At 43.5% G+C, this 13,745-nt stretch overlaps 1 protein-coding gene across 3 annotated transcripts in view; it reads right to left on the bottom strand.

The window, feature by feature from the left end:
• Positions 1–329, bottom strand: part of ANKRD29 (ankyrin repeat domain 29) — a 53,399-nt gene extending 53,070 nt beyond the window's left edge. Inside the window, exon 1 of one of the 3 annotated variants that reach the window (XM_032859758.1) lies at positions 312–329. Coding sequence is in view for 1 of the 3 variants with exons in the window: in XM_032859756.1 (XP_032715647.1) it covers positions 21–41 (21 nt within the window). In the remaining 2 variants the exon portion in view is untranslated. Of the gene's footprint in view, positions 1–20; positions 96–311 lie in introns of those variants that run through there. The other 2 variants (XM_032859757.1, XM_032859756.1) reach the window with 2 other exon arrangements.
• Positions 330–13,745: the final 13,416 nt, after the last annotated feature.

Raw genomic sequence — 13,745 nt, 5'->3', positions numbered from 1 at the left:
CCCGAGCCCGCGGCGCTCACCTTGAAGGACATCCTGCACATGTCCGCGGCCACGCCAGCGAGACCGCGGCGCTTCCGGCCCAGGGCGCCCGGGCGCCCGCCCCACCCCGCCGCGTTCCGCAGTGGGGCGGTCTCCGGCGCCGCGCGCTCCCGCCGCCGCCTCAGACCCGGCCACGCGGGGAGGGCGGGGGCGGGACAACCGGGGGCGGGGCGGGGCGGGGCGGAGGCGGGGCCGCCGGGGGCCCTGGGGAGTGGGCCTGCTGTGCAGGGCGCGCGCACGCACCCACCCACTCTGGCCCGCCGCTCACCTACCCCGCACACGCAATACTCCGCTGGTGTTTTGCGGACTCTGCATGCACGCACAAACACACCACACTGCTCACATATCCGCAGTCTCACACACACACCAGTGTACGCGCCACGCTGCGCACATTCTCCGCGTTCAACACACAAGCGGTCTACACTGGCGTCCACGCACCCGCCCTCTCCACACTTTCCACGTTCATCCGCATTCCTGTTACACACACACACACACACACACACACACACACATTCACACTGAATACTCCCATACTCACATCCGCATATACGCACTACACACCCGCCCCCCTCCCACACCTCACACATCTTCCAAAAGAGCGCGGTCTGCATCAGAGGACTCCCAACCATCAGTACAGCACAGACATTGATGATGCGGATGGAACAGGAGAAAAAAATTCACCCATCCTCCCTCCACCCTTCCAAATAGTTACTTTCATTTTTATTTCAGTCATTTTAGGTTTTCTTTTCTTTCTCTTCCTTTTATTTTCTAATAATGTATTTTTGTTTTGTTTTGTTACGTTTTCCTCCTGGGAAGGAGGGGGGAAACAAGTTTTTTGACTGAATGGGTGATATGTGCTATTTTCCTTTTCAAAGATGAAGGGCAAAATTGGAATGTTACTCAAGGCCATTCCCTTGGGATTACACCAGCCGCCTCCCCCTTATGGCCTTTTGCCTCAAAGCTGGAAAAGCTCAGGAGCTGTTCCCTCCCTCCCTCATGCATACTGCCTTGTTGCTCGCCCAGGGATGGTTTGGGGTAAGTAAAAGTGGGAGAATCGCATTTTTTAAGTTAAAAAAATATATTGTTTTTAAAGTACAAAAGGCAATAACAGCCTTTTTAGAGAATTCAAATGCTAAAGTAAAAGTAGACGTCTCATACGCTCATACTATAAGAATCTACTCATTTTCTGCTCAGCTCTCTGTGCCTCCTTCTTTCTTCTCAGTTAACTGGTAATGAATACTTATTTCAAAAATAGAAAAAATAAAACAACAAAAGTTCAGGATGAAATCAAAATGTTAATCTTTTGTAGATAAATCATATTACTTTGTTCTTAATTTGTTTTAAAGGTTTTATTTATTTTTTTGAGAGAGAGAAAGAGCGCACAGGCAAGGGGTAGGGGCAGAGGGAGAAGGAGAGGCAGAGAATCTTAAGCAGACTCTGTGCTGAGCATGGAAGCCAGTGTGGGGCTCCAACCCACCACCCTGAGATCATGACCTGAGCTGAAACCAAGAGTTGGCTGGTTAACCAACTGAGCCACCCAGGCTCCCCACTTTGTGCTTAATTTAAAAATAAGAACATTCCAAAATTTGGTAGAAAATTTCAAGTTTTAAATCAAGAAAGTCTTGAAACTTCTCCCTGCCTTTGGTGTTAATGGGTGAGATAGTTTTGACGTTGCCATGCAATATTATTAGATATGATTGAGCACAGGAGGTTTTGCTTTAAGAGTTTTGTTAAGCAAAAGGAGGGAAGAGAATATATTTTACGTGCTGTCTGTGGGGTAGGTATTATGCCCATTGCACAGCCTAAAAACTAAGGTTCTGAGAGATGAAGGTATTTGCTAATGAACGATGGCGCTAGACCTTTAATGAAGTTTGTCCGGCTCCAAAGCCTGTTTCCTTTACACTGCCACACTTGCTGCTCGAAGTTGGTTTTGGCAGTGAGTCTCTGGCCAGGCTGCTGATGGGATTCTTGTCGAAGTCACAGGAAAGAATGTGCCTGTAGATCAGCCACACACCTAGCTAAGTCCATTTCACAATAAAGACCCCAAATAGAACAGCACCCTCATAATCATCAGGAGACTCCTTCTACAAAGTCCCTCTCCCAAAACCTAACAGGCCTAACACGTGAAATTAAATCCCCATGACCCTGTTCTCTCTATCCAAATAATTTCTCACGACCCACCAGAGTGTCTCCATACTTGTCAGAGCTTCTCCTAGTCATCACCCTCCCTCCCATCTGTATGGCTCTCATCTCTCCCTCCTCTTCTGTCTGCCCTAACTCAGACCCTAGCCCTCCCAGGGGTTGTTCCCAGCTCAAGCCCCCCTCCCACGCCCCGCAGCCATCTCTCTCCCAGCTTTGCTGAGCTCCTGCTTCCATAGCCTTGGGTGTTGCTCTAGACCCCACCTGGGTTCCTTTTGACTCCTCCAGCAGAGTTGAAGTTCTTCAAAGCAGACCCCAGGTCTTCTACTGTATCTTTTTATTTTCTTCAGGGGCTAGTTCATAGCTGGAGATATGGTTGGTGGCCAACGTTTAGGAACTGTTCAATAGGAGAGTCAAGGGATTGGGTTCTCCATATCTCCACGCTCAGAAATATGCCCAGACATCAGTGTTCATCTCCGATGAGGCCATATTTGTTGTCACTGTCTGCTCATACCAGCGCAGAATGTCCTGCATTTGCTCCTGATGGGACACCTGTCCCAGTTTATGCTCCAGCAGAACTTGCTCTAGACAGCACTGTGACATAGATCAGACTGGTCTCCTGAGCCCTCTCCCTCCTCGCTTTTGTGATCAGGCCCCTTCACCCCGATGAAGAGTCTGCTCTGGACAACTTGCCTTCTCTGCATTCCCTGTGTACCTCCCCTGACCACATCTCCCAGCTGGTTAGCTCAGTCTCATCTCTTGGGATTTACAGTAGATGAGGCTTCATGCAATCTACAGTGTAGCAACACAGCATTGAATAATCTGCCCTGGCATCCATGGCCCCTTTCCTTTCCCCTATATGAACACTAATTTTGCTCAGGCATCTACCAGATTCCACCTTAGGTTGTACTTCAGGGGGGCCCAGCCCCCTTTGCTGTCTAAAGCTCTCTGATCTAGGCTGGTGGTAGTATCTGGATTAGGTGTGGGCATGTGACAAATCCTGACCTCTGAGCCTGAGAGGAGATGTGCTGGGGGCTTCTAGGAAAGGTTTCCTTACTTCAAAGAGAGAGATCCTGGAGAAGGTCCTCTCTTCCTTGGGACATTCTCCTGCATGGATATGATGCCTGGAATGCTGCAGCCGCCTTGTGACCATGAAGGGAGCTATTCCCTGAGGGTGGCAGGACAAACAGCTGGTGTCACCAAGGTCTGTGTTGACAAATGGGGGCTGCCCTGTCCCTGGACTTCTCACTGTGCAAGGCACTTTCTTTTGTTGTTGTTGTTTTTGTTTTTTTGGGGGGAGGTTTTGAGTCATCAGTATGTTTTTATTAGTCTCCACCCATGGCATATATATCATATTATATATGTGCATTTATCATATATATGCCTTTGTGATATACATTTATGCACAATATATTTAGTCCTTATTCTGAAATGTCAAATATCAATGAAAAAACATTTAATATTATATTCTGGAAAATCATTATAAGTAAATGTAAGCATCTGATTACATCATTATGTCATGTAGTATAGACATGCCTGTTTGCCTAAGTATTGTTTTTTGTTTGCTTGTTTTTAGGTGTGTAAGCCACTTTCTGTTGCAAGTATTCTGATACAGAGTGAGAATGGAAACAAGGGATGGGGGCACAAGGGGTCAAGAACGTCTCCCACATTGATTTGTGCTCATTATGTGCTAGCATTTTGAAAGTGTCATTGATTTTATTCCTATTCCAACCTCTTGTGAAATTTATTATTGATGATGAAATTGAGACTCAGAGCGGATGCAAAACTTGTTCATGATCACAAGGAATGGAAGTATGGAAAGAGGTATTTGAACCCAGGCAAAGGGAGTAGAACTTCTCTCTCCACCATGCTGTTTTACTGCGTTTGTACACAAATGTTTGAGTAAATGTCAGAATGAAGTTTCTGGTTCTGCATTTTGCAACCTTAAGGTTATATAGATAATATCCCTCAAAATAAAAGAATTGCTGACAGGGTGCAGGAGCACTGTATGCAAGTGATGCACATAGATTTTTTTTAAAAGATTTTATTTATTTATTTGACAGAGAGAGACAGCACAAGTAGGCAGAGCAGCAGGCAGAGGGAGAGGGAGAAGCAGGCTCTCTGATGAGCAGGGAGCCCGATGTGGGACTCAGTCCCAGGACCCCGGGATCATGACCTGAGCCGAAGGCAGCCGCTTAACCGACTGTGCCACCCAGGCGCCCTTGATTATTACTTTTGATAGGCAATATCCCTGCCTTTCTTTATTCTTTTCTTTTTTTTAAGATTTTATTTATTTATTTGACAGAGAGATCACAAGTAGGCAGGGAGGCAGGCAGAGAGGGGGGAGGGGAAGCAGGCTCCCTGCTGAGCAGAGAGCCTGACGTGGGACTCAATCCCAGGACCCTGGGATCATGACCTGAGCTGAAGGCAGAGGCCTAACCCACTGAGCCACCCAGGTACCCTAATATCCCTGTCTTTCACAGGCAATATCCCAACCTATAACTAAATCTTAAATGATACATATAGATTTTGATTATTGCCTTTGATAGGCAATAATCTTTGCCTGTCTACTCAATAAATATTCTTAAGGTGGAAGTTTTAGCCTAGTCAAATGAATCTTTTTCCAATTACCAGCCCAGAATACAAAAAGGAGGGAAAATAGGAGAAGAAAACAATGACCCATAATACAATTTCCAAGAGTCATCGGGGTTTGGATATACCCCTGATCTTTTCTTAAGCATGTAGTAACATAACTGGAAGTAAGTGTGCTTGTGTTTTTTTTTATTATTATCATTATTAAACATGATAAGGTGAACATTTTCCTCTGGCATTAAAAATTCTTAGAAAATCCTACATTTAAAATTAGCTATACTGTAATTTATTTAGCATTTCTCCTATTATAACACCTTTCGGTCCTTTCTCCTATTACAAAACCTTTCTCTTAGTATAAGTTCCTTTTAGTTTTTGTGATTAAAAATAGTGCTAATAATTATTTCATACCTAAATTTTATCCACATTTCTTATTATTTCCTTAGGATACATTTCTGGAATTCCAGAGTCATAACATATGAATTAATTGTGAAAGCTGCTAATTCTTTTTTTTTTTTTTTTTTAATTTTTTTTTATTTGACAGACAGATCACAAGTAGGCAGAGAGGCAGGCAGAGAGAGAGAGGAGGAGGCAGGCTCCCCGCTGAGCAGAGAGCCCGATGCGGGACTCGATCCCAGGACCCTGAGATCATGACCCGAGCCGAAGGCAGAGGATTTAACCACTGAGCCACCCAAGTGCCCCGAAAGCTGCTAATTCTTAAACACAAATTGCTTTTCAGAAATGCTATGCCAATTTTATACTTCCATCCAATGGTTAAATTATTTGAGATTTTTCTCAAAGTTCCCAATGATTCTCTGTAAGCAGACTTTATAGCCACTAAGCTTTCTATGTATCTGTTTGTTGTTTTATAACCTAGCCAGACAATACTTAAATTCTCTTAAATAAATATATTGAATAAAACAAGGTATTAATAAAATAAGAAATTTAAAAATGGGATGGAGAAAATTGAAAATGGGAAAGATAACAGAAAGCCAAGAATGAGGGAAAACATAAAAAGGGAAGCAGGAAGGACACACACTTGGCTCTAAGCTTTTTAGCAACCAATGCTGAAGAGGGATAGGATCATTTTTGTGATTCTTCAGTATCCATAAGATCAAAACTCTCCAGTTGCATGACAGAAGGCCAGCTATTGCAGAGAAAAGTGAAACCATATAGAACAATGCACACTTTCCTCAATAATTTTTTTCCTTCAAATTTTTATTTAAATTCTAGTTATTTAACAAACAGTGCAGTATTGGTTTCAGGAGTAGAACTCAGTGATTTGTCACTTACATATAAAAACCAGTGTTCATCACAACAAGTGTCCTCCTTTATACCCATCAGCCATCTTGCCCTCCCCCTGCCCACCTCCCTCCATCAGCCCTCTGTTTGTTCTCCATCTTTAAGAGTCTCTTACGGTTTGCTTCCCTCTCTCTCTCTTTTTCTCCCTTCTTGTTATATTCATCTGTTTTGTGTCTTAAATTCCGTATGTGAGTAAAATCGTATGGTATTTTCTTTCTCTATCTGATTTGTTTTGCTTAGTATATTACACTCCAGCTCCATCCACGTCATTGCATATGGCAGGATTTCATCCTTGTTGATGCCTGAGTAATATTCCATTGTGTGTATGTACCATATCCTCCTTATCTATTCATCAGTCGATGGACATTTGGGCTCATTCCATAGTTTGGCTTTTGTTGATAATGCTGCTCTAAACACGGGTGCATAAATCCTTTCAAATCTGCATTTTTGTATCCTTGGGGTAAATACCTAATAGTGCAATTGCCAGATCATAGGGTAGTTCTATTTTTAACTTTCTGTTTCTCAATAACATCTTAATGGCAAGTGCATCGGTGAATTTCACGGAGCTGTTTTGGGGACAATCCTTTATATAAACTGACAACCTAACATCAAAGGACTTCAGGAAACCTCAACATAGTGCAGTTTACGGACCACATCTCCTGGGCTGGCTTCCAGGAGAATGGGTGCACTCCTGACCCTTGGGTGGTCCTATCTAACTACTGTTCTCCTTGAGTCATCAAGTGGCTCAGTTTGAGGCTTATTCTCCAGTGGGTACCTGGGACGGAGTTAGCTTAAGTGTGAGGTTAAATCATGTAAACAACAGTAGAACAAAGAATTAGAACTCTCTGCTTATAATAGTTCCAAAGCCTGACATGAACTTAAATGCCCTCACAGCCAGGAGGTAGATAGAGCCCAGGAAGAACACATGGCAGGATGCTACTGAGCCCTGGTAGACAGAGTGCTTGGGACATCAAGTGGCCACATGGCCGGAACTTTCCATCCTGAACTAGGTTCTGTCCCAAGGTTGGTGGGCCCAGAAACGATCTACCATGAGAAGGGAGTGACCTCTCCGGGGTCAAGCCTGAGCAGCATCAGAGGACACAAGCAAACCTGCACGAGCAGGTCACCAGCACCTCTCTTTCAGTTCACACTTGTTGTTTGTGGCAAGCCCTTAGGACACTGTGATAGAGAAGGGAAAAGCTGGAGCTTGGTTAGTGGCTTGCCTGTTGCGATAGGGGGATAGATAACAGTGTAAGCTGAAACTGGATGGTCGCTGTACAGTAGTCCCACTTAGGACTTGATGGTGGCTGGAAAAACAGAACTTCAAGTGGAAGACATGGTCTTCCACTTTGTATAGAGAAGTGGCATAAGGTTAGACTATACATGACTCATGGGCAGAGGGCAATGGCTTGACCTGTGCTCAGGACTGAGGAAGGAGTTAGATTGGAAAATGCAGGAGAAAGAGCTCTGGGGTAGAGGTCTGTGGATGAACATATTGGAGTAGGCAGAAAATGTGAAGAGTTTTGTATTGCATGGTAATTCTCAGTGAAGAGAATTCACCATAAAAGAGGCACTAAATGACTAAATAGACAAAATGACTTAACCAGTTGACATCAACCATTCTCTATCATTGGCCTCCCCAGTGCTGGTGTGATGAGCACATGTGTCTAGAGGCATCAGGTGAGAAGATGAGTCACCATCCTGGCAGTGATCAAGGTAATTGACCTTGATCATCAGGAGGAAGGAGGCATTGTTATGCCATGGGACAGAGGGAATATTTGTAGAAACCAGGTACTGCTCCTAGTTGGCCTTATGAATTTTATATTCCTGAACTTTTTCTTATGAACCATAGGAAGGGAAGAGCAGAACTACTCCAAGACACAAGTACACAACATTCAAGTGGGATGTGCCTAAGACCATGATGCTTGTCTTGAACTTGAGCTAGATGTGTTTCAGAGAAGACCAAGGGAAACTAGAAATGACATCATCAGTAGTGACAACAGCAAAAACTAAACTGCCAAAAAAATCAAAGCGATTTTTGAACATCCTGCTGCATTGTTACTCTAAATTGAATGACCGTTATAACAGAACCCATTAGTTTGTCTTATTTGACATGGAGACTAGGGGAAGGAAAATAAACAAAAAGAAGTATAAAATGTTACTAGGCATGTCTTAAAAGCATAATGTATAGATGACTAACATCCATCAAAATAAATCCACTCACCCTTGTATTCCTAGAACCTTTCATGGTTTCTGGCACATACTAAGTGATACTAATGATTGTTAAGAGCAGGAGTTTGGATCTCCTACTAACTTCCTAATCTTGGGAAAGTTTTTGGGTTGAGCTATAAGAAATTGCCAATTTTCCAGGTCAAAATCATGAAATTGCCATTTAGCACATCAAATTTGGCAAATACCAGCAGTTTCGTATGCTTTACCCTAATACTAACTTCTCTACACTTTGGCTTCCTCATCTGTAAAATGGTGATAATGATATAATCTTCCTCATTGGATTGTTGTGATGATTAAATTAATGCATATAAAACATGTAGCACCGGGCCCATTAAGTTCTAGGTGCTATTATTGATATTACTATGATTATGTCAAAAATATTAGTTGAGGGCGCCTGGGTGGCTCAGTGGGTTAAGCCACTGCCTTCAGCTCAGGTCATGATCTCGGGATCCTGGGATCGAGTCCCATATCGGGCTCTCTGCTCGGCGGGGAGCCTGTTTCCTCCTCTCTCTCTCTCTGTCTGCCTCTCTGCCTACTTGTGATCTCTATCAAATAAATAAAAATAAAATCTTAAAAAATATATTAGTTGAATGAATCAGTGAATGTGTGAATGGAAAACAATCTAAAATCAAGGCCATTCTTCAGTCTACTGAATGGGAGAACATTTTTGCAAGTCACATATCTGATAAGGGGTTAATATCAAAGTATATAAAGAACTCACACAACTGAAAATAAAAACTAAACAATCTGATTAAAAAATGGACAGAAGAGGGAAGCCTGGGAGGCTCAGTTGGCTAAGTGGCTGCCTTCGGCTCAGGTCATGATCCCAGGGTCCTGGGACTGAGTCCCAAATTGGGCTCCTTGCTCAGGGGAGCCTGCTTCTTCTTCTCCCTCTGCCCCTCCAACCCCCCCACCAACTCATATGCATGCTCTCTCTCTCTCACTTACTCTCTATCTCAAATATATAAATTAAATCTTTAAAAAAATAAAAAATGGGCAGAAGATCTGAATAGACATTTTTCCAAAGAAGACATAGAGTTGGCCAACAGGTATATGAAAAGATGCTCAACATCATTAATCATCAGGGAAATGCAAGTCAAAACCATGATGAGATGTCACCTCACACCCCGTAGAATGGCTGGTATCAAAATGATAAGAAATAATAACTGTTAGTGAGGATGTGGGGGGAAAAAAACTCTTGTGCACTTTTGGTGGGAATGTAAATTGGAGAAACCACTGTGAAAAACAATACGGAGGTTTGTAAAAAAAGTTAAAATAGAACTACCATATGATCTGGCAATTGCACTTCTGGTATTCATCTGAAGGAAATCAAAACACTAAGTTCGAAACCTACATGTGCACCCTGTTCATTGCAGCATTATTTATGATAGCCAAAACATGGAGATCTCCTAAATGTCCATCAGCAGGTGAATGGACAAAGAATATATCACACACATGTACACACACACACTGGAATATTACCCATAAAGAAGAATGAAATCTTGCCATTTGTGTCAACATGAATGAAGCTTGAGGGCATTATTCTAAGTGCAATAAATCAGGCAGGGTAAGATAAATACTGTATGACTCACTTATATGTGAAATCTAAAAACCAACCAACCCAAACCAAACTAAAACCAAGCTCATAGATACAGAGAGCAGATTGGTGGTTGCCAGCAGCTGGGGTGGGTAAAATGGGTGAAGTGGGTCAAAAGGTACAGATTTCCAATTGTAAAATGAATAAGTCATGGGGATGTAATGTACTGTGTGATGGCTCTAGTTTATAACACTGTACTGCATATTTGGAAGTAGCTAAGAGTAGATCTTCAAAGAAAAAAGATTTGTAACTATGTAAGGTGATGGGTGTCAACTGGACTAGTGTGCTAATCATTTTGCAATCTATGCAAATATTGATTCATAACATTGAACACCTGAAATTCATATAAGACTATGTCAATACTAACTTAATTTAAAAAAGGGAAAAAATTAATGCCATTCTTACTCTGATGAAAGTAATTTTAAAAATGTTTAGTGTGGGGGCGCCTGGGTGGCTTAGTCAGTTAAATGATGGACTCTTGGTTTCAGCTAAGGTCGTGATCTCAGGGTTGTGAAACCGAGCCCTGCATTGGGCTCTGGGCTTAGCTTGGTCTCTCTCTCTCCCCCTCCCATTGTTCCTCCCCCTCCTCACTCGTTCTCTCTCTCTCTTTCTCTCTCTCTCCCTCTAAAATAAGTAAATAAATTTTTAAAAAAATGTTGAATCTGATATTGAAAGATGCCAGGGACGCTGTTGGTAGGCTGTATCTACTTCGCAGGGTCTTTTCAATGTAATTAACATAATGTAGATACTTCTGTTGATTAAGCTATATTTTCTCTGAATCCATTTCTTAAGAGATTCCTCCTTTGACAATCTATTTTTCTTTATTGTATTTTCTGAAAAGAATGTTGTTTGGGATCTCATTTGCTAACATTTTTCTAGTGTTCATTGACAAATTAATAAAGTTGTGCCCTGCATTGTTGCCAAAGCACTCTTTCTCTCCTCCCGTGTGGGGCATCTGAATGTTGCCTTAGGTCGAGTGGCGCTTGGAGACCTGGTTCTGGCTTGTCTTTGCATGAAGATTCCACTGTACCTCTTTTCCCCAGAGACAGGAGAGCCACGCTGACACAGCGGAACTTCACAAAATGGTCCCACTTTCCCCCGAGAAGCTGAGAGCCACCCAGGCCTTTTTTATACTTTGCTTTTTGGTACACCCTCACATCTTTGCATTTATTATTCATCATAGTGACGTCACAAAATGTTAGATTTCCCTCCCTTCCATGATAGGGTTTGATGATGCTTTCCTGGGGGCCAGTTGCCTTTGGCAGAGTTCCATCAAATACTTGCGGTTAGTTGCATGAGCTAAAACTCAGGGTGAACCATGAGCTCTACAAGGCAGGGAGCCTCCTCTGTCACCCAGTGGACTAAACCCTGTGGTGGAAAGGCCAGCCCCGCAGCTCTCACCTCCTAGCCAGATGCCTAGATTTTTTTCTGAAGTGTTTGGTTTTCATTTGGAGGCTTAGCATGCTTGTGTAACTCTCCCAGGTCCCTCCGCGTCTAACATTTATTTAAAGACAGGTTAATAATTGGGAAGTACCCTCTCACTGATCTGGCCCTGGGGGATAAAAGCTTCTATTATGGATGTGCCCAGAAGAAATGCATCCTAACTGGAGTTGTTTTTAGCATTCCACTGGGGTTGTGGAGAGGTCGCGTGAGAGCGTTGTCTTTTAATGTACCTTTGCTGACTCCTTACATTTTCTTATCCACTTGCTAAACCCATAAAGGGCAAAAGTGTAGCAGACACATACACACAGACTTAGTTCCAAATTATTTACAAAGTTGGCACTTGTTTCGCTTAATCTTTAATTGAACCAAAGTTATTTTAGAGAAGCCCAAAAAAGCTGGGTTCAGTCCGTAGGGAAAATGGACTAGAGAACTCCCATGCTATGGACAGTCTCTCCCAGCCTTACATGGGAGCGAGACTGGACTTCAAGTTTAATTTGGTTTGCGGAGGAAACAGATTCCCGCCCTCCATGGTTGAAAATGCAGAATATAATGTCTTTTATCCGCATTTGGCTTTGGAGGCCCTTGTTTGGCCATTAGATGTCATGTGCCCAACTGTGTCTTAAAAATGGTGCAACTCTCAAGTGTGGCAGGAGGTTCATTATTTCGGTGAGGGTTCCTTGGTGGGTTTCTTACAGCTGAGAGGTGGGATGGCTTATAGGAAACTCAGTGAGACTGAGCGTGAGAGCGGGAGCCACGTGGAATCAGAAACTGGGTTTGTCTCATTCTTTTCCCAGTCCAATGCCACGTCCACCCCCTAGCACATAGTAGGTACTCACTGAATATTTTTGAATGAATGAATGAATCCGTGGTCACAGATTATCTGAGGAACCACAGGCCTCTCAGAGAAATATAGAAGAAGAGAAATATAGAACCAAAGATTCTAGTATTCTTTTCTCTCATGAGATTTGGAGTTTATGGAATCTGAGGCACATGCTTCTAGTTTGTAAGGGAGGCCATTGGACAAGGAACAATCAAGGACAATTAAGGACATTACCCTATTGTCCCATGATGGCCAGCGTCATGGCTTCACCAAAAGCAGAGCCTTCCTACCCACTCCCCAAAGACCTCTCATCACTGGGCCCAACATGGAGCTGGAAGGAGCACGAGGTCCTGAAAATTACTGCTAAGGGTCTGTGACTCCATTTGTGTGTGTGCTTGTATGTATTTTACACCAGTTGGTGCTCCTTGTATGTATATGTGTGAGGTGTGTGTGTGGGGGGGGGTTCTGGAATTATGACGTTGAATAAGGGACCTTGTCCTTGTACACAGGATGTCCTCTCCCACTTCCCACTCCCCAAGAGGTGCAGCTCAAGTTGAGCTTAGATCACAGCCCTTCACTGGACACTGTCAGCTTTGGTGTATTCTGTGCAAGTGTAGGATTCTCAGTTCCCACAACAAATGAAACAAGGCTGGAGAAGGAACCACAAGCAGAAAGTGGAAGGGTATGCGGGTGAAATCCAAGTGATTTCTAGAAAGAGAAATGTAAGCAAATTTGCTGGGAAGAGTCAAAGTCAAGCACAATTTCTAGACAAAGTGGTTCTTAGAACATCTGTCTTTCATCTGGTACCAACATTCTAATACCACAGTGATGTGCCCTGCCCAGGATGGGATCAATGCCCTGAGCTGTTCCATAGTAAGTCCTGTCAGAGCTGGGCTCCACAGGTGGCCCAAGGGCCAGTCCACTCTGGCTCATTCCTGGGGCTAGTCAGGCTCACTGAGGGGGAAGGGATCCAGGGAGCTCTCTACAGAAAACAAAGAAGCCTAGAGGCTGGTGCAGTGTCCTGCAGGGCTAGGGGCAGACAGTAGGTGGTAGGCAAGGTAGACCAGCTAACCAGAGGATCTTGGGGCACTGAGAGCTTCCACATTAAGTCCTGATAAGGCCCTCCAAGACCCTGGGGCTCTGGCAAAGCAAAAATTGTGCGGCAGGTAGAAGCAGAAATTCAATTGCTAAGGACTGGCGTTTGATGGCAAGAGCAAGGAAGGTTTCCAGGTTCTGAGAAACCAGAATCCCAGGAAGGACCCTGGACAGAAATTCAGACACAATGGTTCAAGACTATTTCTAAAACGGGACATAAAAATAACAACAGCTTGCTAAATTAGAAGCACACTACAAGCTGGCATTGTATTAGACCCTTTGTAATGATGACTTCATCCAACATGCACAAAGCTCATGCCAAGGGTAAAATTTCTCAGATGAAGAAACTGAGACTGAGAGGAGTTATTTAATTTGCCCAAAGTCACAGGGTCACAGAAGGTAGTAGATGGGGGAGCTGGGACTTAACCCCATGTCTGTAATTCTATGGCCTGTGGGTTTAACGCTGGTACAATGCATGCTGGAAGCGTG

Source organism: Lontra canadensis, unplaced genomic scaffold, assembly GCF_010015895.1.
Source record: "Lontra canadensis isolate GAN:19392208 unplaced genomic scaffold, GSC_riverotter_1.0 scaffold17, whole genome shotgun sequence".
NCBI classification, from domain to species: Eukaryota; Metazoa; Chordata; class Mammalia; order Carnivora; family Mustelidae; genus Lontra; species Lontra canadensis.
This window is presented reverse-complemented; position numbering and strand designations above follow the sequence as displayed.